This window comes from Oncorhynchus mykiss, chromosome 17 (genome assembly GCF_013265735.2).
Source record: "Oncorhynchus mykiss isolate Arlee chromosome 17, USDA_OmykA_1.1, whole genome shotgun sequence".
NCBI classification, from domain to species: Eukaryota; Metazoa; Chordata; class Actinopteri; order Salmoniformes; family Salmonidae; genus Oncorhynchus; species Oncorhynchus mykiss.
The window spans coordinates 16,601,154-16,625,501 of record NC_048581.1 but is presented as its reverse complement, the minus strand read 5'-3'; the positions used below and the strand labels follow the sequence as shown (position 1 = coordinate 16,625,501).

Genomic DNA, 24,348 nt, shown 5'->3' with positions numbered 1-24,348 from the left:
TCATCCTAACAACCAAATGTGTGAACATCTTTCTGGAGCACACTTAATACACAATAAGGAAAGTTCAAAGATATCACTATTAAAATCCTCTAAAATAAATACAACATAATTAGACCACACTATAAGTCCTATGTCCCATCAGCTACACTACTGCATCTTGCCTATGCCACTCTGTACCATCACTCATTCATATATCTTTATGCACATATTCTTTATCCCTTTACACTTGTGTGTGTGTATAAGGTAGTAGTTTTGGAATTGTTAGTTAGATTACTCGTTGGTTATTACTGCATTGTCGGAACTAGAAGCACAAGCATTTCGCTACACTCGCATTAACATCTGCTAACCATGTGTATGTGACAAATAAAATTGATTTGACCTGGTGAAGGGTTTTACAATAAATATATGAACATCTTTTAGGAGCAAACTAATTCTACAGGAGTCCTATGCTCCTTATACATAGTTCATTATTATAGATAATAAAAACATAAATGAATGTGATAAGCAGCTGTTGAGCAGATAATGGATGTCATTTATTGATCTTTTGAATACATACCTAGTATTGTTGAAACATTCTACATTACACAATTATTTAATGGATAATAGGAATTAATGAAATAAGATACAGCTCTGAACCCCCCCACACACACCACTCCTACTCCCCACCACACACACCACTCCTACTCCCCCCCACACACACCACTCCTACTCCCCCCCACACACACCACTCCTACTCCCCCCCCACACACACCACTCCTACTCCAAGACGCTTGATACATATTGATCCAGAGCTGCATATTATCTACACATGTTACCATGGTAATACGACTTAGTAAACTGTTAGCGAATGGGAGATGGATGACTCTTTACAAGATGTTTTCTATTGTAACTTTATTTAGAGATCTGTAACCGGTGCTGTAGGAGGGAGATGCTTTCTGGTGTTGTTTCAGTGACCCTGAACGAGCAAAGCTCTTTCCACATAGACAAGAGTAAGGTTTCTCTCCAGTGTGTGTGAGCTGGTGTCTAGTCAGGGCTCCTGAATGATTGAAGCTCTTCCCACACTGATCACAGCTATAAGGCTTCTCTCCTGTGTGTATGCGTTGGTGTGTAGTCAGGGCTCCTGAACGATTGAAGCTCTTCCCACACTGATCACAGGTATAAGGTTTCTCTCCTGTGTGTATGCGTTGGTGTGCAGTCAGAGTGGAATATTGAGCAAAACTCTTCCCACATTGATCACAGCTATAAGGCTTTGCTCCTGTGTGTATGCGCTGGTGTCTAGTCAGACTTCCTGAATCCATGAAGCTCTTACCACACTGATCACAGCTATAAGGCTTCTCTCCTGTGTGTATGCGCTGGTGTCTAGTCAGACTACCTGAATCCATGAAGCTCTTCCCACACTGTTCACAGCTATAAGGCTTCTCTCCTGTGTGTATGCACTGGTGTCTAGTCAGGTCTTCGGACAGAGCAAAGCTCTTCCAACACTGATCACAGCTATAAGGCTTCTCTCCTGTGTGTATGCGTTGGTGTCTAGTCAGTTCTCCTGATTGATTGAAACTCTTCCCACACTGATCACAGCTATAAGGCTTCTCTCCTGTGTGTATGCGCTGGTGTCTAGTCAGGTTCCCGGATAGAGCAAAGCTCTTCCCACACTGATCACAGCTATAAGGCTTCTCTCTTGTGTGTACACGCTGGTGCGTAGTCAGGTTTCCTGATTGGTTGAAGCTTTTCCCACACTGATCACAGCTATAAGGCTTCTCTCCTGTGTGTACACGCTGGTGCGTACTCAGGTTTCCGGATAGAGCAAAGCTCTTCCCACACTGATCACAGCTATAAGGCTTCTCTCCTGTGTGTATGCGTTGGTGTGTAGTCAGGGCTCCTGATTGACTGAAGCTCTTCCCACAATCAAAGCAGGTGTAAGGCCTCTGCCCTGTATGAATTATCTGAGATTGCAAGGTTTTAGATGCAGCAAAACTCTTCCCACACTGAGAGCAGCAGTACATTTTCCTCCCAGTGTGAATCTGCTTGTAAATGACCAATTCCCTCTGTTTAGCAGAACTCTTCCCACAGTCAAAGCAGCATTGGTGAGGTTTCTTCCCTGTAAGTCTCTGCTGGTGTTTCTTGAGGTGTTCTGGTCTGGAGAGACTCTTCTCTTTCTTGTCAGCATCATGATGTTGTTGAGGCTCCGCAGATGATAAGCCCCTCCCACTGAGAGAGCAACGGTTAGGGCTGTCCCCTGTGAAAGAAAGATATTGAATAGCATGGCCATCTGAAATCAGGCTACCTGATGGAACTTTGATAAATGCTGAAAATTGCCAATCTAAATAAATGCACTATCACAGAGAAGCATGAAGGAAACTTGCGCTGCTCGTGCTAGAACATATGCAGATTAAATATGCCTCTATGAATCTGATGAAGGCCTTTACGTGTCTTAATAATTTGAAATATTGCTCAGAAAAACAGGTGTTTTTAACAGCGTTACTTCGATTGTCAACTTAAGCTGTTTTGTGGTGGAAAACTGAGCATGTCAACCCATTTACCCATACATAGACATGCTAGTAATCTTTGAACAATTCCATTTTCTGGATTGCATTAAATTAACACTAACTGTTGCAAAAAAACAAGCTTCCATTCCCTGTCACAAGTGAATTGATGGCTGATTTAAGACTTTTACAGTCAACCCTGTTACTTTATTTGGTACATAGGCACTTAGTATAGTTATATTTTTATTCAATATCTTGAGATGGGAAAACATGTTTTCGTGAAATTGAACATGTCTTTATGACAATATTTATAGATATTTCACCTAATTTTAAGTTACTTTTAAAAATGCGTGGAACTACCCAAATATTTTTATCAATATATCATTCATTATTCAATTAATGACTAAAGTTCATAAAGATGGCAGAATTCAGATATGACATCTTTGTTTTAGCACTAACTACTGAGTTTTGGAACTACGGTTTCCGACATGGTTCAATGTTCCAATATATCAGCACAATCTACTTCTTTGAATTTTCAAATCGCCGCCGTCTTGAAGCAAAAATTGGGATCATGTTTACTGCGCTAATGACCATACAAAAAAAACAGTATAAAAGAGCAATGTAGAATACAGTGAACTCAGCAAAAGGAGTAATTTGTGGTAAGTACATGCGGGCCACCATCTTTAAGCCTTGTTTCAGAAGCAGATTGTAGTCTAATCTACACACCATGGTTCTTACTTAATGAAATCAACTCTCCATCTTCCTTCTTTTCTCCTGTCTCAGTTCCACTCTGCCCCGGTGTTTTCCTGCAGTCGACCAGACCCCGCAGTAAAGCGGAACTGGGAGGCGTTTGACATGGGGACTCCGGGAGGGTGCAGGGGAACGGGCTAGCGTTGTCCTGTTGGCCGCAAGAAGTATTAAAAAGTGTATAATTAAACCAAATATTGTATTAATTTAGTCTAAACCTCTGATTAATTTGAGTGCATCCCTTAAATCTAATTTCCTTGAAATGTTCAATCGTTCACTACAACCCACAAATCTAAGAGCATTAGATTGGTGGAAGCTTGGGCTAGTTTCCAACATATATCTCATACCAGTAATTTCCTTTCAAACAGCAATTTAGAGGCGAAGCCCAGAATCTGGCTTCTGACTTCTGACTTATTTGATCGAATATAAATTTCGTAACGATTAGGTTGTTAGAGGAGTGTATTGATAAAAGTAGAACACTTTATATGGGAGTAGAGCCTGGTCGTCACTAGTCATAGAAGTCATAAACCACGCCCATTTCTACAATGGATCTTATTAAAATTTTATTTGAACCCTAACCATACTACTTTATTTTATTTAACTAGGCATGTCAGTTAAGAACAAATTATTATTCACAATGACGGCCTACACTGGCCAAACCCGGATGACGCTGGGGCAATTGTGCGCCGCCCAGTGGGATTCGAACCAGGGTGTCTGTAGTGACGCCTCTAGCATTGACACGCAGTGACTTAGACTGCGCCACTTCTAACTTTATGCCTAACCCTAAATAAATAAAAACACGATATAGACATTTGACTTTGTGTCCGTGGTAACTAGTGGAAACACGCACATCTGCCCTCGTTGCATTTCATGGTCCCACGTGATCTTGACTCTTCACGATTGCCTTATATATTTTTTTCTTTGTTAGAGCGGCCACTTGAGCATCTGGTCAAATAATGGATAATGTGTTCGAAATCAGTGAAATAATGTTAACATGTGCACACTTTGTGGAAGGAGAGATAATTAGGTTATAGCCACAGATTCCTCAACAGGCTACTTTGTTGAAGTAAAAAAAAATCCCAACAAGTTTTACTGTCTTGTCTTTTTTTTGTAACGACATTTAACCGAAAACAGGAATGTAGAGGTGCAAAGATGATAACTAGGCCTAGACATTTTATACAGCACAGCAGGCATATACTGTTAAATCCAGACTTACCCGATCCATTGTGGAAGCTATTGTTTCTTTGTAAGACATGAAATGTGGTCGGCTACAACAGTACAGTTAGGCTACTTTGTTGTCTTCTTCTTTAAGGTTTAATGTCAGACTACGTATTACCGCCACCTACTGGACGGGTAGTGAACGGGGGAAAAAAGTCCATTGTGGGAAATGAATGCGGGAGGGGGGGATACAGTACCACCATCATCATCATATACAATAACAAAAATGTTGTTAATCCCCAAATACCCGCAGGGGCGACGAGGGAGCAGCGTCCTGTGAGGATGTACTTTTCTGAGCTCCTCAACAGAACATTTAAATATTTGAGCAGATTGTATTTCGGGATTCCCGAATGGCGCAGCGGTCTAAGGTACTACATCTCAGTGCTAGAGGCGTTACTACGGACCCTGGTTTGATTCCAGGCTGTATCTCAACTGGCCGTGTTTAGGAGTCCCAAAGGGTGGAGCACAATTGGCCCAGAGTCGTCCAGGATCCTTGTCAGTTAATAACAAATTCGTATTTACTTGCCTAGTAAAATCAAATACAATTTTAATTTTGATCAAAATACCCCTCTACAACCATCTACAACTCCATTTTAATGCTTAATGTCACCTTTTTGTCGAAGATGTCAGGCACCAACCGCAAGAATCAGCCAAGGGCTAATTCTAACAGACCAGCTAGCCTAGCCAAGGACCATGAATCTACACCAACAACTGAACAATGCACAGCCGAGGCGACTGGACAAGAAGCTGTTCTACAGGCATTAACTGAAATGAAGCAGGAATTAATTGACAAAATGGACAGATATACAGTCGGCAGAGCTACGAAACTAGGTTAGCCAGCTGAGAGAGGAGCTGAAAACTGCCACTGAACAGACTAGATCCAACCACAAGGCACTGGACATCCGCATGACCAGCCTGGAGACCACGGCTAATGGCTACTCTGGGTTGATCACCACCACATGACCAGCCTGGAGACCACGGCTAATGGCTACTCTGGGTTGATCACCACCACATGACCAGCCTGGAGACCACGGCTAATGGCTACTCTGGGTTGATCACCACCTCATGACCAGCCTGGAGACCACGGCTAATGGCTACTCTGGGTTGATCACCACCACATGACCAGCCTGGAGACCACGGCTAATGGTTACTCTGGGTTGATCACCACCACATGACCAGCCTGGAGACCACGGCTAATGTCTACTCTGGGTTGATCACCACCACATGACCAGCCTGGAGACCACGGCTAATGGTTACTCTGGGTTGATCACCACCACATGACCAGCCTGGAGACCACGGCTAATGTCTACTCTGGGTTGATCACCACCGCATGACCAGCCTGGAGACCACGGCTAATGGCTACTCTGGGTTGATCACCACCGCATGACCAGCCTGGAGACCACGGCTAATGGTTACTCTGGGTTGATCACCACCTCATGACCAGCCTGGAGACCACGGCTAATGGCTACTCTGGGTTGATCACCACCACATGACCAGCCTGGAGACCACGGCTAATGGCTACTCTGGGTTGATCACCACCACATGACCAGCCTGGAGACCACGGCTAATGGCTATTCTGGGTTGATCACCACCACATGACCAGCCTGGAGACCACGGCTAATGGCTACTCTGGGTTGATCAACACCACATGACCAGCCTGGAGACCATGGCTAATGGTTACTCTGGGTTGATCACCACCACATGACCAGCCTGGAGACCACGGCTAATGTCTACTCTGGGTTGATCACCACCACATAACCAGCCTGGAGACCATGGCTAATGGTTACTCTGGGTTGATCACCACCACATAACCAGCCTGGAGACCACGGCTAATGGTTACTCTGGGTTGATCACCACCACATGACCAGCCTGGAGACCACGGCTAATGTCTACTCTGGGTTGATCACCACCACATGACCAGCCTGGAGACCACGGCTAATGGCTACTCTGGGTTGATCACCACCACATGACCAGCCTGGAGACCACGGCTAATGTCTACTCTGGGTTGATCACCACCACATAACCAGCCTGGAGACCATGGCTAATGGTTACTCTGGGTTGATCACCACCTCATGACCAGCCTGGAGACCACGGCTAATGGCTACTCTGGGTTGATCACCACCACATGACCAGCCTGGGACCACGGCTAATGTCTACTCTGGGTTGATCACCACCACATGACCACATGATTTTTGTCTTTTGAGCTTCTAGTCATGAAATCTATGCAGCCTACTCAATCACTTATTATAGCTACTGATTACAGGCCTCCTGGGCCATGTACAGCGTTCCTCACTGAGTTCCCTGAATTCCTATCGGACCTTGTAGTCATAGCAGATAATATTCAAATTTTTGGTGACTTTAATATTCACATGGAAAAGTCCACAGACCCACTCCAAAAGGCATTCGGAGCCATCATCGACTCAGTGGGTTTTGTCCAACATGTCTCCGGACCTACTCACTGCCACAGTCATACTCTGGACCTAGTTTTGTCCCATGGAATAAATGTTGTGGATCTTAATGTTTTTCCTAATAATCCTGGACTATCGGACCACCATTTTATTACGTTTGCAATCGCAACAAATAATCTGCTCAGACCCCAACCAAGGAGCATCAAAAGTTGTGCTATAAATTCTCAGACAACCCAAAGATTCCTTGATGCCCTTCCAGACCCCTCTGCCTACCCAAGGACGTCGGAACAAAAATCAGTTAACCACCTAGCGTAGGAACTCAATTTAACCTTGCGCAATACCCTAGACGCAGTTGCACCCCTAAAAACATTTGTCATAAGGAACTAGCCCCCTGGTATACAGAAAATACCCGAGCTCTGAAGCAAGCTTCCAGAAAATTGGAACGGAACTGCCTCCACACCAAACTGGAATTCTTCCGACTAGCTTGGAAAGACAGTACCGTGCAGTATCGAAGAGCCCTTACTGCTGCTCGATCATCCTATTTTTCGAACTTAATTGAGGGAAATTATTTTTGGTACTGTTGCAAAGCTAACTAAAAAGCAGCATTCCCCAAGAGAGGATGGCTTTCACTTCAGCAGTAATAAATTCATGAACTTCTTTGAGGAAAAGATCATGATCATTAGAAAGCAAATTATGGACTCCTCTTTAAATCTGCATATTCCTCCAAAGCTCAGTTGTCCTGAGTCTGCACAACTCTGCCAGGACCAAGGATCAAAGGAGAAACTCAAGTGTTTCCGTACTATATCTCTTGACACAATGATGAAAATAATCATGGCCTCTAAACCTTCAAGCTGCATACTGGACCCTATTCCAACTAAACTACTGAAAGAGCAGCTTCCTGTTCTTGGCCCTCCTATGTTGAACATAATCATCTCTATCCACCGGATGTGTACCAAACTCACTAAAAGTGGCAGCAATAAGGCCTCTCTTGAAAAAGCCAAACCAGAAAATACACTGCTCAAAAAAATAAAGGGAACACTAAAATAACACATCCTAGATCTGAATTAATGAAATATTCTTATTAAATACTTTTTTCTTTACATAGTTGAATGTGCTGACAACAAAATCACACAAAAATGATCAATGGAAATCAAATGTATCAATCCATGGAGGTCTGGATTTGGAGTCACACTCAAAATTAAAGTGGAAAACCACACTACAGGCTGATCCAACTTTGATGTAATGTCCTTAAAACAAGTCAAAATTAGGCTCAGTAGTGTGTGTGGCCTCCACGTGCCTGTATGACCTCCCTACAACGCCTGGGCATGCTCATGATGAGGTGGCGGATGGTCTCCTGAGGGATCTCCTCCCAGACCTGGACTAAAGCATCTGCCAACTCCTGGACAGTCTGTGGTGCAACGTGGCGTTGGTGGATGGAGCGAGACATGATGTCCCAGATGTGCTCAATTGGATTCAGGTCTGGGGAACGGGTGGGCCAGTCCATAGCATCAATGCCTTCCTCTTGCAGGAACTGCTGACACACTCCAGCCACATGAGGTCCAGCATTGTCTTGCATTAGGAGGAACCCAGGGCCAACCGCACCGGGCATGTGGTCTCACAAGGGGTCTGAGGATCTCATCTCGGTACCTAATGGCAGTCAGGCTATCTCTGGCGAGCACATGGAGAGCTGTGCGGCCCCCCAAAGAAATGCCACCCCACACCATGACTGACCCACTGCCAAACCGGTCATGCTGGAGGATGTTGCAGGCAGCAGAACGTTCTCCACGGCATCTCCAGACTCTGTCACGTCTGTCACATGTGCTCAGTGTGAACCTGCTTTCATCTGTGAAGAGCACAGGGCGCCAGTGGCGAATTTGCCAATCTTGGTGTTCTCTGGCAAATGCCAAACGTCCTGCACGGTGTTGGGATGTAACCACAACCCCCACCTGTGGACGTCGGGCCCTCATACCACCCTCATGGAGTCTGTTTCTGACCGTTTGAGCAGACACATGCACATTTGTGGCCTGCTGGAGGTCATTTTGCAGGGCTCTGGCAGTGCTCCTCCTGCTCCTCCTTGCATAAAGGCGGAGGTAGCGGTCCTGCTGCTGGGTTGTTGCCCTCCTACGGCCTCCTCCACGTCTCCTGATGTACTGGCCTGTCTCTTGGTAGTGCCTACATGCTCTGGACACTACGCTGACAGACACAGCAAACCTTCTTGCCACAGCTGGCATTGATGTTCCATTCTGGATGAGCTGCACTACCTGAGCCACTTGTGTGGGTTGTAGACTCCGTCTCATGCTACCACTAGAGTGAAAGCACCGCCAGCATTCAAAAGTGACCAAAACATCAGCCAGGAAGCATAGGAACTGAGAAGTGGTCTGTGGTCAGCACCTGCAGAAGTACTCCTTTATTGGGGGTGTCTTGCTAATTGCCTATAATTTCCACCTGTTGTCTATTCCATTTGCACAACAGCATGTGAAATTTATTGTCAATTAGTGTTGCTTCCTAAATGGACAGTTTGATTTCACAGAAGTGTGATTGACTTGGAGTTACATTGTGTTGTTTAAGTGTTCCCTTTATTTTTTTGAGCAGTGTATAAAAAACTATCGGCCTGTATCGAATCTTCCATTCCTCTCATTTTTTTTAACGAAATGCTTCAGTCTGGTTTTAGACCCCATCATAGCACTGAGACTGCACTTGTGAAGGTGGTAAATTGCCTTTTAATGGCGTCAGACCGAGGCTCTGCATCTGTCCTCGTGCTCCTAGACCTTAGTGCTGCTTTTGATACCATCGATCACCACATTCTTTTGGAGAGATTGGAAACCCAAATTGGTCTACACGGACAAGTTCTGGCCTGGTTTAGATATTTTCTGTCGGAACGATATCAATTTGTCTCTGTGAATGGTTTGTCCTCTGACAAATCAACTGTAAATTTTGGTGTTCCTCAAGGTTCCGTTTTAGGACCACTATTGTTTTCACTATAAATTTTACCTTTTGGGGATGTCATTCGAAAACGGATGACACACAGCTGAACATTTCAATGAAACATGGTCAATGAAACATCAATGAAACAAGTCCCAAAATTGCCCTCGCTGGAAGCCTGGCGTTACTCTGGACCCTGATCTCTCTTTTGACGAACTTATCAAGACTGTTTCAAGGACAGCTTTTTTCCATTTACGTAACATTGCAAAAATCTGAAATCTTCGGTCCAAAAATGATGCAGAAAAATTAATCCATGCTTTTGTTACTAGGTTAGACTACTGCAATGCTCTACTTTCCAGCTACCCGGATAAAGCACTAATAAACTTCAGTTAGTGCTAAATACGGCTGCTAGAATCCTAACTAGAACCAAAAAATGTGATCATATTACTTCAGTGGTAGCCTCCCTACACTGGCTTCCTGTTAAGGCAAGGGGTGATTTCAAGGTTTTACTGCTAACCTTCAAAGCATTACATGGGCTTGCTCCTACCCATCTTTCCGATTTGGTCCTGTCGTACATACCTACATGTACGCTACGGTCACAAGATGCAGGCCTCCTAATTGTCCCTAGAATTTCTAAGCAAACAGCTGGAGGCAGGGCTTTCTCCTATAGAGCTCCATTTTTATGGAATGGTCTGCCTACCCATGTAAGAGACGCAGACTCGGTCTTGTTATGTTTGTTCCTTATATAATGACAAACCGGGGCGTAGGTTTAACTACTTTTAATGAACATATACCTCAGCTAGACAACTCCATGTTTAGCCATGCAAGGCATTCTTTAACCAACTCCCGCGCCCGCATAGCCTGCTGGGTAACGTAGTCTAAATGTTATTAACACATAACAACACATATTCTTTCCTTTAAAAGAAAACAACTTTTCTATGTAACTACACGTCACATCACATTTGTTTACTCAACCTGCATAACATGCAATTTTCAATAACACACATTTCTTTCCCTCAATTTTTTTTTCCTTCAAAATAAAATAGTTTTTCAACTAAATATAGTCTGTCCAACAATACTCTATTGTGGCTCTATTTCTATTCACATTAACAAAACATTCAGTCCAGGTAAGTGTCTTGCACTTTTGTTGTGTGGCTCTTTTTGTTTGTCTTTCTGTTTTTCCTTTGCGAGTTTGACTTTGTGAACACCTCTGGGTGTTAGCATGTCCTCATGGATGGGTAGGTTGGTTCTGATGCGATGTCCCATCAACATTTGTGCAGGTAAAAGTCAATTCTGCAGCGGTGCGATGCTGTAAATCATCAGATTTTTTAGGAAATCCTCCTCTCCATCGTGTGCCTTTTTCATCAGACCTTTGACAATTTTGACTGAACTCTCTGCTAAGCCGTTGGACCTTGGGTAGTTGCGGCTGGAGGTGTTGTCGGAATCCCCAGTTCGTCAGCGAACGATTGGAATTCAGAACTTGAGAACTGCGGGCCATTGTCCGAGTACAGTTCAGACGCAACCCCATGTCTTGCAAAGACTGATTTCAGGTAGGTGATTACAGCTTTGCTGAAGGTAGTTGGCAGTGTTGCTACTTCAGGGTAATTTGAGTAGTAGTCGGTAACAACAATGTGACTTTTGCCATTGCAGTCAAAAAGGTCAACTCCAACTTTGTAGTAGGGTCTGTTGGGTACTGGATGAGGCATTAGCGGCTCTGCTTGCTGCTTTGGCCTATAGGTCAAACACAGTTCACATGAATCAGTGGTCTGGCTGATTTCCTGGTTCATTCTTGGCCAGGACATTACTTCCCGTGTTCGTCGTTTGCATTTTTCCTCACCCAAGTGGCCCTCGTGTATTTTCTGTAGCATTTCTTTGCGCAGTGTCATGGGAATGACAATCTTGTTGCCTTTGAACACTATGTCATCCACAACGGTGAGCTCTGCATATCCAGTAATCTTGTATTCTCCTTGGACAGTTGTTTTTCTGTGCAGGCCATCCTATCAGTGTTGTTTCTTTCAACTCTGTCATTGTTTGGTCAGCTGCGGTCTCTCTTTTGATCTGCTCCATTCTCTCAGAAGACACAGGAAGTGATGCTACGATCATGTCGACGTAGGCCTGAATCTCAGTGTTTTTCTGTGTGTCGAAGCTCTCCTTGTCAACTGCTCGAGAAAGAGTGTCGGCGGCGAACATGAACTTTCCCATGGTATAGATCATCTTCAGATCATACTTTTGCAGTCTGATCAACATTCTCTGGATTCTCATTGGACAATCATTCAGTGGCTTAGACATGATTGACACCAATGGTTTGTGGTCGGTTTCTACTTCGAAGTCTCGTCCGTAGACGAATTGGTGAAACCTTTCACAAGCATATGTGCTCGCCAGTAGTTCTTTCTCTATTTGTGCATACCTTGTCTCTGCGCCTGTCAAGGCTCTGGATGCATAAGCGACATGTGTCGTCATGCTGTTGCAGAAGAACTGCTCCCAGGCCAAAATGTGACGCATCTACAGAAATCCTTGTGCTTTTCTCTGGATCATAGAACCTGAGCACTGGCTCTTCTGTGATTGTCTTCTTTAGGTTTTTGAAGCAGTTTTCCTGTTCATGGGACCATTCCCATTCATTTTTCTGTTCCAGAAGACATCTGAGTGGAGCGGACTGTGCTGACAGTTGAGGTATGAACTTTGCAAAGTAGGTGATCATTCCCATGAAGCGAATCACATCGTCCTTGTTCTTCGGGTGCTCCATGTTGTTGATGGCTGATGTTTTCCTCGGGTCTGGTTTGACTCCGTCTGAAAGTACATCTCCCACGAAGGTAAGTGTTTTCACACCAAACTCGCATTCGTCCTTGTTTAGTTTTAGGTTGACTTTCCGTGTCAGGTCCAGCACTTGTCTTACTCTCGCATTGTGTTCTTCTTTTGTGGACCCCCAGACGATAATGTCATCAATCATAGTCTCCACTCCTGGAATGTGCTCGAAGATCATGTGGATTGGCTTGTGGTAGACCTCTGGTGCTGAGAGAATCCCATATGGTAGACAAAGAAATCTGTACCTGCCCTCAGGTGTGTTGAATGTGCATAGCCTTGAGCTTGCATCATCTAGCTTCATTTGCCAGAATCCTGATGAGGCATCAAGCTTACTGAACCACTTTGCTCCAGCAAACTGCGACATTATGTCTTCTCTGGTTGGCAACTTGAAATGCTCTCTCTTGATTGCTTTGTTGAGATCTCTCGGGTCTAGACAGATCCTGAGATCGTCGTTCTTTTTCACCACAATAACCAGTGAGCTTACCCAGTCTGTAGGTTCATCCATTTTTGGGATGACATCCATCTTTTCCATGCGTCCGAGTTCCTCTTTGAGCTTTTTCCTCAGTGCAAATGGAACTTTCCTGCATGCACAACTGGAGTCATTTTGTCATCAGTACATATTTTGTGTTCTCCTGGTAAACATCCAAGACCCTCAAACACATCCTCATACTCTGCCAGTATTGATTCTTGGTCATTTTCAGTCTGTGATGTCATTACATACACTCTTTTCAACAAATTGAGCTTTTCACATGCAATGATTCCTAGAAGAGGCTGTAAACTCTTTTCCACAATCAGCAGCTGTGCTCTGAACAGTTTTCCTTTGTGCTGTAAAGTTACTATGCAGCTAACTTTGACTGGTATGTTCTCCCCAGTATAACCAGACACCTTAATATTCACCGGGTGTATTTTGCTCTTCACCTTCAGTGTTTTGTCGTCATCCAGCAACAACAGGGTTACCTGTGCCCCAGTATCAAGCTTGAATGGTATTAGTTTCATTCACAGTCAATGGCACAATCCATTCAGCATTTACTGCATTGCATACTTCCACAGAATCAACAAAGAATTCTTCTATCTCCTCCACTGTGTGAACCTTTTTCTTTGTAGCCTCAGCTTTGCAGCATTTTGAGAAATTATTATTTTTCCCACAGTTGTTACATGATTTGTCATATGCAGGGCATTTGTTAGGCTTGTGGATAAATCTACATTTTCCAAATGTAGTGTTTTGATTTCTCTCTTTTGCTTGTTTTTGTTTTGTAAGGTGTTGTGTGTGGTGCTCCTCTCTTTTTATTGCATACACTGACGTCTCTTCCCTGCACAGCTCTTTAGCTTGTGCTCTGGTGGTTTCAGCAGCTCGACACATATTCACTGCTTTATCCAAAGTTAAATCTTGCTCACGCAGCAATCTCTCCTCGGGTCCATTATCAAGTATGCCACAGACTATCCTGTCTTTCACTAGTGAGTCTTTCAGATTTTTTAAATTCACATGTTTTGCTCAGTGTGTTCAGCTCAGTCAAATACTGGTCAAAACTGACTCCTTGTTTCTGATCATGAGAGAAAAACTTGTATCTCTCAAACGTGACGTTCTGGCTTGGTACAAAGTACTCCTCAAATTTAGCCATTAGCACAGTCAATGTCAAGTTTGCCTCGTCTTGCTGAAAGCTATTGTAAATGTCCAATGCATCCTCTCCAATAACATGCAGAAAAATGGAAGCTTTCAATTTGTCATCATCTCCCCCTGCACCACTGGCTGCTAGGTAGATATTGAATCTCTGCTTGAAACGTTTCCAATTGTCAGCTAAATTGACTGTTAACTGCATAGGAGTAGGAGGACTAAGGCTATCCATGACGGAGAACAGGAACAGTGTCAATTTCTCTTACTTCAGTACGTTAATCATCAACTTGCTCGTCAACAGATTCCAATGCAGCCTCGCTCTCGCTGCTGTCACTCTCGCTGCTGTCACTCTCGCTGCTGCGGCTCGTTGTCCTCGCTCTTGCAAGCTAGCATCTTCGACTACTCACGTCACTTGACTTGTGGTAGAATGTTCAATTTCCGTCGCGGAAATTTGCAGAGTTACTCCTTTCTTTTCTCTGTCTTGTCAAAGCGACGACCAATCTGACACCATGTTATGTTTGTTCCTTATATAATGACAAACCGGGGCATAGGTTTAACTACTTTTAATGAACATATACTTCAGCTAGACAACTCCATGTTTAGCCATGCAAGGCATTCTTTAACCAACTCCCGTGGCCGCATAGCCTGCTGGGTAACGTAGTCTAAATGTTATTAACACACAACAACACAGGTCTCAACCTTTAAGTCTTTACTGAAGACTCATCTCTTCAGTAGGTCCTATGCTTGAGTGTCCCAGGAGTGTGAAGGTGAACGGAAAGGCACTGGAGCAACGAACCGCCCTTGCTGCCTCTGCCTGACCGGTTCCTCTCTCCACAAACATATGCTACAGTAGTTTGTGTCAGGGGGCTAGGGTCAGTCTGTTATATCTGGAGTATTTATCCTGTCTTATCCGGTGTCCCGTGTGAATTTAAGTATGCTCTCTCTAATTCTTTCTATCTCGGAGGACATGAGCCCTAGGACCATGCCTCAGGATTACCTGGCATGATGACTCCTTGTTGTCCCCTGTCCACCTGGCCGTGCTGCTGCTCCAGTTTCAACTGTTCTGCCTGCGGCTATGGAATCCTGACCTGTTCACTGTGATTACTATTATTTAACCATGCTGGTCAATGTTGGGAAATAATCATAATTAGTTGGGTAACATAGATAGGATGTTTTATTATCATGATATGCTTATGAGTTATTTCTCATAAGAATGTATTTTGTTGTACTATAGTGGTGGCCATTGGCAGTTATCTGTTCTCTGTCAGGACAAAGTTGCTTGGGCCGCAGAGAGGGGAGAGGTCAAGGTGTCATCATGTGTAAACATATATTTTGCTCCACTGTGTCTGTGTGCCAGTCACTCCCTACTTTTCCCATCAGGGAGAGGAGGATGGCAGTGTCTGGAATCATTCTATGCTCCCTCTCTGTTGCCCCTATCTTAACCTAAAGCCTCACTCTCCTCTCCGTGAGCTTGTCCAGGATTGGTTGTATTTAGAATTGGTTGTATCTAAATGACAATTTGATATATATCATAGGGTGGGGGTAATGTCTTGGTACCATTTTGTACCAAGGACGAAATAAGAGCTTTGTTTAGGAGACCAAACTGAACGATAATTTATAGCCAACTCTGTCTGGCTAAGGGATACTCCTCTCTGAAGTAAAGTCTTTCTTTGTGTAAGTTCCTAAGACCTGTGGTTTGTCATGTCGTCTAGGGGGGGGGGGGGGGGGATTTTTGCTATGAAAGGATCTCAGTTTCAATGTAGAGGGGACTCTCAGAGAATTCATTGATAGACACCGAATTGATCTGAGAGTCACAGGGTTTGTGATAGAGCTCATATAATTAAAGATGGACTTTGATAACTAACTCTGACTTGTGTGTGTGGTTAGCTCCAATGATTTGGTAAATAGAGGAAATTTCCACAACATAATTTATGAACATTTGAACATCTTGGCCATGTTCTGTTATAATCTCCACCCGGCACAGCCAGAAGAGGACCTCATAGCCTGGTTCCTCTCTAAGTTTCTTCCTAGGTTTTGGCCTTTCTAGGGAGTTTTTCCTAGCCACCGTGCTTCTACACCTGCATTGCTTGCTGTTTGGGGTTTTAGGCTGGGTTTCTGTATAGCACTTTGGGTTTAGCCGGGGTATATTAAACCATATAGTATACTATATTAAACCCAAGAGTATACTATATTAAACCCAAGAGTAAGTATACTATATTAAACCCTATAGTAGACCCTATAGTATACTATATTAAACCCTATAGTAGACCATATATATATATTTTTTTACCCCCTTTCTTGGTATCCAGTTATTAGTAGTTACTGTCTTGTCTCATCGCTACAACTCCCGTACGGGCTCGGGAGAGACGAAGGTCGAGAGCCATGCGTCCTCCGAAACACAACCCAACCAAGCCGCACTGCTTCTTAACACAGCGCGCATCCAACCGGGAAGCCAGCCGGCAGGGTCAGTGTGCACTGCGCCCGGCCCGCCACAGGAGTCGCTAGTGTGCGATGAGACAAGGCTATCCCTACCTGCCAAACCCTCCCTAACCCGGACGACGCTAGGCCAATTGTGCATTGCCCCACGGACCTCCCGGTTGCGACAGAGCCTGGGCTCGATCCCAGAGTCTCTGGTGGCACAGCTAGCACTGTGATGCAGTGCTTTAGACCACTGTGCCACCCGGGAGGCCAGTAGACCCTATTTTTAATCATAAAAAGTAACAAAAATAGAAAGACTTCTTTTGTGCTGCTGACAACACAGCTTTTAAAGACAATTTCCCTGATAATTGCAATCGTTATTACCTTTCAAATGCAAGTGCATTATGGAACTTTGATTGAGTCCCAGGCAGAGTCATCTTGTGTTCAGGTCTTCTGGTGTTCAGAGTGCATCCAAATTTAGACCCTATCGCCTACATAGTGCACTAGAGGTACCATTTGGGACGTATTCAAAGTAATATTGTGTTCAGGTCTGTTGGTTGTGGTCTTCTTGGTTCTGGGTTTGTTAACTGTGGTATCGAGCACAGAGAGATCCTCAGCTTTTTGTGCCGGAGGTCTGTTATGAAAGGAGACGCAACGTCATCATCAATCTTCACTTCTGGGGTCTCATTTTAAGTAATTATACAGATGTTAATACATTTAAATGAAACAACTGCTGGTGTGCATAACATACAAGTATTGTATGCATTCCTAACGGTCAAGCACAAGTACCATCTAATTTGTAAATTCCCTGAGATGTTGTAATTGCTGGACTTGCTCGCCAGGTGGCAGTACTGGAGGGGGGGGGGGGGGGTTGAATTACACAGCATCCAACTAGACATCCTCATCTTTTCTGGGGTTGAGGAGGTTGGACAGTGGAGTACAGAGGCACTTCCTGGTTATTGGATCAAGAGAGGTGGGCATTGGTGTAGTCAACATCACCCTGTTTGTCTATGCCGCAGTAGGGGCCATGGCCATGCCTGAGACGTTGTCATGAACTGGATTGAGTCTTCCTGGAGGAGAAAAGACAGACAAACATACCTTGGGACTATTCCATTGGTTCCACTGTGCCAGGCAAGATTAATCAAGCACTGATAAAAAGATCTGAAAGAAAACAAATACTTTTTGACCTCAACTCACCTGTCCATTCCCTGCTATGCCCCATGTCAGATTGAGGCTTTCTTCATGTTTTTTACACAAATTAATGAATCAGTCATTGAATAACAATCAAGATGATAAAGTGAAAGATAAGTCTTGAGAAAAATGGTCACCTGAACCACATGAAGCCAGACAGACAAAGGATTAGAACAACAACATTTCCTATAGCTGCATTCTTCTGTATGGCCCATCAGATGCACTACAACATGTTAAAGGGTTTTACAATAAATATGTCAAGATCTTTTTGGTGCAAAATATTCTAGAAGAGGCCTCTGGTCCATATAAAAAACATATAAAAGAAGTGAGAAGCAGATGGGGTTGAGCAGATAATGGATTTAATTTATTGATCTCCTGAATACATGAATACACACTTAGTATTGTTGAAACATTATTCTATTGTTATTTAAAGGATAATAGGAGTTAATGAAATAAGATACAGCATAATATGCAGCTGCATATTATGCGACACAGGTTACCATGGTAATAAGACTTAGTTAGAGAATGGGAAATAGATGACTCTTTACAAGATGATTTCTATTGAAACTTCATTTAGAGATCTGGAACCGGTGCTGTAGGAGGGAGATAAAATAAAACATGTTTGTGTTTTCTGGTGGTTTTTCAGTGACCATGAATGAGCAAAGCTATTTCCACATAGACAGGAGTAAGGTTTCTCTCCTGTGTGTATGCGCTGGTGAATAGTCAGGTGTCCTGAATGATTGAAGCTCTTCCCACACTGATCACAGCTATAAGGCTTCTCTCCTGTGTGTATGCGTTGGTGTATAATCAGTTGTCCTGATTGACTGAAACTCTTCCCACACTGATCACAGCTATAAGGCCTCTCTCCTGTGTGTATGCGCTGGTGTCTAGTCAGGTTTCCTGACTGATTGAAGCTCTTCCCACAATGATCACAGCTATAAGGCTTCTCCCCTGTGTGTATGTGCTGGTGTGCAGTTAGGGCTCCTGATTGATTGAAGCTCTTCCCACACAGATCACAGCTATAAGGTTTCTCTCCCGTGTGTATGCGCTGGTGTACAGTCAGGGTGTAATCTCGAGTAAAACTCTTCCCACACTGATCACAGCTATAAGGCTGTCCTGTGTGTTTTTGTGTAGTCTGGGATCCTGATTGTTTGAAGCATTTCTCACAATCAAAGTAGGGGTAAGGCCTCTCCCCTGTATGAATTCTCTGATGAGATTTTAAAGTTTTAGATGCAGTGAAACTCTTCCCGCACTGAGAGCAGTGGAACGGTTTCTCTCCGGTGTGAATTTGCTCATGAATAGTCAAGTCTTGTTTAGCAAAACTCTTCCCACAGACAGAGCAGTGGTGAGATTTCTTCCCTGTACCTCTATGCTGGTGTTTGAGGTGTTCTGATCTGGAGAGACTATTCTTTTTCTTGTCAGCATCATGATGTTGTTGAGGCTCCCCAGATGATAAGCCCCTCCCTCTAAGAGAGCAACGATTAGGGATGTCCCCTGTGAAACAAAGGCATTGAATAGTTAGGTTTTGCAAAGATGGGTCCGTAAACAGATGGGTCCTTCCATGAAATTAAGGCCTTTTGCTTCCCTTTCATATTTTTCTAGTAGAAATTGTACATCAGTATTACATTTTAAATCTGTTATTAAATAATATGAATTAAGACTTGATAAAGTGACAAAATTCTGAATTTGAAAAGTCCCCACATCAACCCTGTCACATCAACCCTGTCACATCAACCCAGTCACATCAACCCAGTCACATCAACCCAGTCACATCAACCCAGTCACATCAACCCAGTCACATCAACCCTGTCACATCAACCCTGTCACATCAACCCTGTCACATCAACCCTGTCACATCAACCCTGTCACATCAACCCTGTCACATCAACCCTGTCACATCAACCCTGTCACATCAACCCTGTCACATCAACCCTGTCACATCAACCCTGTCACATCAACCCTGTCACATCAACCCTGTCACATCAACCCTGTCACATCAACCCTGTCACATCAACCCTGTCACATCAACCCTGTCACATCAACCCTGTCACATCAACCCTGTCACATCAACCCTGTCACATCAACCCTGTCACATCAACCCTGTCACATCAACCCTGTCACATCAACCCTGTCACATCAACCCTGTCACATCAACCCTGTGTCACTTCTAGAAGGGTTAAAATCGAACTAATACAATATTTTCTCCAAGTTTTACCATCATTGAGTACAAGTGCAGAATAATACGATTATTGTGAAGTCAATTAGTATAAGAGTTTGATTTAAACGTTGACATGCTTTGAATGAACAATTTCCCTAATAAACCTGTTTACATGGACACATCTAAAAATATTGACAATCAAAATAAACATTCACTGCACTCGGTCAAAAGGAGTTAGCTGGCGCTGCTTGTGTTAGCACATACACAGATTAAATACACCTCTATAACTCTGATTAAAGTGTTTACATGTCCTAATCATTCTAAAGAATTCTCAGAAAACCAGGTGTTTTTAAAGGCGTATCCTTACTTCGGTTATGACATTACACCAATTAAGATCAGCAGAGTAAGATGTTTAATGGCAAATTATGAGTGTGCATATAAAGCCCTAGTTATTTGGTTACTTTGACAGTCATTTCTGAACATTATTTATTTCATTTAATTACTGATTAATTTACATCTGTCCCTCATTTTAAGGTCAACCCATGTTGTAATATGGTGAAACTGTTCCTTGCAGGTAAGCTGGTTCTAGTCTTTTTATCAGTTATCTGGTGTTTGTTGTAGAAAACTGAGCAAGTGAACCATTATACCCATAAATTGATATGGTAGAATATATTTTTGTGTGATTTGTGGCTGATTTAAAAGGACTATTCTACCTATGTAAACTAGTGGTTGTTGTTGTTTTCAGTTGACCCCTTTTACTTTATTTAGCACATTGGCACTTAGTACAGTATGTATTTTCATATAACCTCTTGGGAAAACATGTTTTTATGAAGTTGAACATGTGCTCTTCATGAAAGAACGTTAAAATGGAGGTGAAATCAAACGTTTGGGGGAGCAAGTTACACTTCTCAAAATTAGGTGGAACGACCAGATATTTTCATCAGTACATAATGAACCAATTCATTGTTACAGAAGCAGTCTGTAATCTAATCCACATGGTTCTTACTTAATGAAATCACATCTCCATGTTCCTCTTCTCCTCTCTCAGTTCCACTCTGCCCCGGTGTTTTCCTGCAGTCGACCAGAACCAGCAGTAAAGTACGGAGAGGCGGTTGACCTGGGGACTCCTGGAGGGTGGAGGGGGACAGGCTAGTCTTTTGCTGTTCGACAAGACGTATTACAGTTGATCATTAAACCAAATATTATATTAATTCAGTCTAAACCTCTGATTTGGGTGCATCCCTCGAATATCTCCTTTTACCTGAAATGTTAAATCGTTCACTGCAACCCACAAATATAAGAGCGTTGGATTGGTGGAGGCATGGGCTAATTTCCACCGTATTTCTTATACCAGTTATTTCCTATCGAACAGCACGGAAGAGGAGAAACCAGAGGGATAACTGTGCCCAAAATCTGGCTTATTTGATCATATATACATTTTCGTAACGAGTAGGTTGTTAGTTAGTTAGTGTATTGGTAAAAGTAGGCCACGTCACATCCAGGCAACTTTGAGAAAAAAAAACACTTTGTATGGAAGTAGTGCCTGGTCATCACTAGTTACCACAACCCACGCCCAGTTACACAACTGGTCTTTTTAAATGTGATTTTAACCTTAACCTTGCAAACACTAACTTTATGCATAACCCTAAATGAATAAAAATACGTTATAGGCGTTTGACTCTGTGGCTGTGTAACTAGTGGAAACACGCATATCTGCCCTCTCATTGTCTATAATGGTCCCATCTGATCTTGCATCTTCCTGATTGCCTTCCAGCTACATTTCAAATTCAACAGCCCTCGGCTCTAAATCCTCAGCCCTTGAATGACGTTTTACATCCGAGTCTACCTTAAAATGTCCCTTGCCCAAGCTTGGGAGAGTGATTATGGGAGAGGCAACGTCCTTGGTGGAAATCTTGAAGTTTAACTTAAAAACAACCAACCTAAGGCTATTAATGAACCGAGTAAGCTAACGTGTCTAGCTAGCACTCCTGTCCGGTAGCTAGCTACAGTTACCCATAGTTTGGTCATTTATTCCAATACATTTCTGAATTGCACTCATCACTACGAAACTGAGCCAATTTTCCAAAGCTAAAATCAATATATTTTCTTTAGACCGCTCGATTAATATTTTTCTGAGATGCCTTAAATGCAACTTGTTGATTAAATTTGACACTTCGCGGCCACCAGAGTTTGACATGTGACTACAGTTTGCATTGAATTGTGGGTCATATCATCCCCGCAAGCGACCAAAGTTGTTCAATCGCTCCTTCAAGCTAAATCGAGGGCCAACTTTAGGGAATTAGACCTCCCTTAAAATGGCAATCAAACTGCATCCGGTTTCGACGGGGATACCACGAGGGAAAAACAACGTGTTTTAAACTGCAGCCATTTATTTTCTTTGTTAGAACGGCCACTTGAATATCTGGTCAAATAATGGCTCATGTGTAAGAAACCAGTGAAGGAATGTGAACATGTGCACACTGGGCGGAAGGAGAGAATTAGGTCATAGTCACAGAGTCTTAATTTTGCTGGACCCCAGGAAGAGTATCCACAATAAATACAAATTATTTAGTTGTAGGCTATTTAAAAATATATAAATTAACTAGGCAAGTCAGTTAAGAACAAATTCTTATTTACAATGACTGACCATCAACAGTGGGTCACCTGCCTTGTTCAGGAACAGAACGACATATGTTTATCTGGTCAGCTCCGTGATTCGGTTACTGACCCAACGCTCTAACCACTAGTCTACCTGCCGCTCCAAACAGAACACAGCAATGTGGAGGTTCAAATATGATGAAAACTAGGCCTAGACATTTTATACAACACAGCGGGAATATAATGTTAAAACCAGACTTACCCGATCCATTGTGGAAGCTACTGTTCCTTTGTATGATATGAACTGTTCGACCCAAGCTGTTCTCGTCAACAATTTCCTGTTGTCTTGTTCTTCTTTAAGGTTTTATGGCAGACTACACCTATTGCCGTATTGCTGCCACCTACTGTACGGCGAGTGAATGAATAATAAAAATGTCCAAATGATCCAAATGATTCCTATCGTCGGTAAAGAATGAATGTAATACGTCTCTCCATAATAGTGTCAAATCTAAATGCAGATTTTCCATTATAAATCTACTGATGTCTTGCCAAAAATTATTTACATTAATACCATTCAAAGATGCAAAACCGTTGCAAAAGGTACAATTTGAATGTTTCTATTTTTAAATCTTCATTTAGTGGTTGGCAGGGTAATATTAATGAATTATTTTATAATAAACTTCCTTAATTGTGTTAGAAAGTACGTATGTATGAGACAACAGATATTATCAATAAAACGATTCCAATAAGGAATTACATAAGGTGTATAGACAGATACAAAATCCTGTTGATACAAGGCAAGTATCGCTCTGTTGTTGAATGGACTAAAACAAACAAAAACAAATCTTTACTACTATTGAGTCAACAGGGGTAATCGAAGGTAGGTTCTGAGGGTCTTAACATGCTCCTGAATAATGGGGCGGCAGGTAGCCTAGTGGTTAAAGTATTGGACTATTAACCGGAAGGTTGCGAGATTGAGTCCCCGAGCTGACAAGGTAGTTCTGCTGTCTGTTGTTCTGCCCCTGAACAAAGCAGTTATTAACCCGCTGTTATTGAAAATAAGAATTTGTTCTTAACTGACTTGCCTAGTTAAATAAGTAAATAAAAAATAAAGCAACACTTGAGGGAATGGAGACAAAAAGAATTGTAAACTCTTTAGGTGTTATAGGGATCTTGTAAATTGATAAGAATGAGTCATAATGAAGTAAACTACTCTGCATTTACAAGTTCTCTCACCAATAGGATATTATTTCTGAACCAATATTTTAAAAACAAGGATTCATTGTTATACAATATGTGCTGATTATTCCAGATATAATATATGTGTGGAGAGAAATTATGCTTCTAAAAATGAAGGTTAATGACTAGAAAACCTGTTGATGAAAAGCAGAGTTTCACTGGAACTTTGTCAATAGCAAACCAACATGAAGTTAAGGCCACCAAAAGTAGAAAAGGCATGATGAGGAATGCAGTTCCACATAGAAGTGGGTCTTCTTAGGAAGTGTTTTATCAAACTGATCTTAAAAGTATTGCTTAAGGTAGGATTGTCCAGAAAATTCAGCCCACCATACTCATAAGTGTTCAATGCAACAGTTTCCTAATATGACAGGCACGCGTTCTCCACAGAAAGTTGAAAAGCATCTGGTGTGCCATTTCAGACACAGACTCTGTGTAGGTCTATTCTAGTCTGGTGGATGGATGGTGTAATAGATTGCTCCTGAGTGGAGTAGCAGTCTAAGGCACTGCATCTCAGTGCAAGAGTCATCACTGTAGTCCCAGGTTTTAGTCCAGGCT

The 24,348-nt window shown here is 42.8% G+C and overlaps 3 protein-coding genes across 6 annotated transcripts in view; 1 reads left to right on the top strand and 2 right to left on the bottom strand.

Annotated features, from left to right (window-relative positions):
* Nucleotides 1-24,348, top strand: part of LOC110508387 (zinc finger protein 501-like) — a 109,615-nt gene that overhangs the window by 49,064 nt on the left and 36,203 nt on the right. The gene's annotated exons all lie outside the window — the stretch shown is intronic.
* LOC110495078 (zinc finger protein OZF-like) lies at nt 712-4,547 on the bottom strand. Of its 2 annotated transcripts, none has more exons than XM_036949140.1 (3): nt 4,444-4,547; nt 3,207-3,378; nt 712-2,233 (listed from the first exon to the last, which is right to left on the bottom strand). In XM_036949140.1, the coding sequence occupies exons 1-3, from the start codon at nt 4,480-4,482 to the stop codon at nt 867-869; spliced, it is 1,578 nt and encodes a 525-aa protein (XP_036805035.1). In that variant the 5' UTR covers nt 4,483-4,547; the 3' UTR covers nt 712-866. The 2 variants fall into 2 exon arrangements, with proteins under 2 accessions (XP_036805035.1, XP_021426100.2); XM_021570425.2 differs by having other exon boundaries at nt 713-2,233; nt 3,219-3,378.
* Nucleotides 18,136-22,981, bottom strand: LOC110513273 (zinc finger protein 501). Of its 3 annotated transcripts, none has more exons than XM_036949141.1 (3): nt 22,817-22,981; nt 20,963-21,116; nt 18,136-19,292 (listed from the first exon to the last, which is right to left on the bottom strand). In XM_036949141.1, exons 1-3 carry the CDS (start codon nt 22,823-22,825, stop codon nt 18,343-18,345), a joined length of 1,113 nt encoding a protein of 370 aa, XP_036805036.1. In that variant the 5' UTR covers nt 22,826-22,981; the 3' UTR covers nt 18,136-18,342. The 3 variants fall into 3 exon arrangements, with proteins under 3 accessions (XP_036805036.1, XP_036805037.1, XP_036805038.1); XM_036949142.1 differs by having other exon boundaries at nt 20,963-21,083; nt 22,817-22,946; XM_036949143.1 differs by lacking the exon at nt 22,817-22,981 and adding an exon at nt 22,604-22,810 and having other exon boundaries at nt 20,963-21,083.

Bases quoted from the DNA above. Each gene is read 5' to 3' on its own strand.
- LOC110495078 (XM_036949140.1), bottom strand. From the start codon at position 4,482: ATGTCTTACAAAGAAACAATAGCTTCCACAATGGATCGG. The intron at 3,379-4,443 runs GTAAGTCTGGAT...TGCGGCCAACAG, and splicing joins TAGCTTCCACAATGGATCGG to GACAACGCTAGCCCGTTCCC. The intron at 2,234-3,206 runs GTGTGTAGATTA...TTTCTTTCACAG, and splicing joins TTCATTAAGTAAGAACCATG to GGGACAGCCCTAACCGTTGC.
- LOC110513273 (XM_036949141.1), bottom strand. The intron at 19,293-20,962 runs GTAAGAACCATG...TTTGTTTCACAG, and splicing joins TGGAGATGTGATTTCATTAA to GGGACATCCCTAATCGTTGC.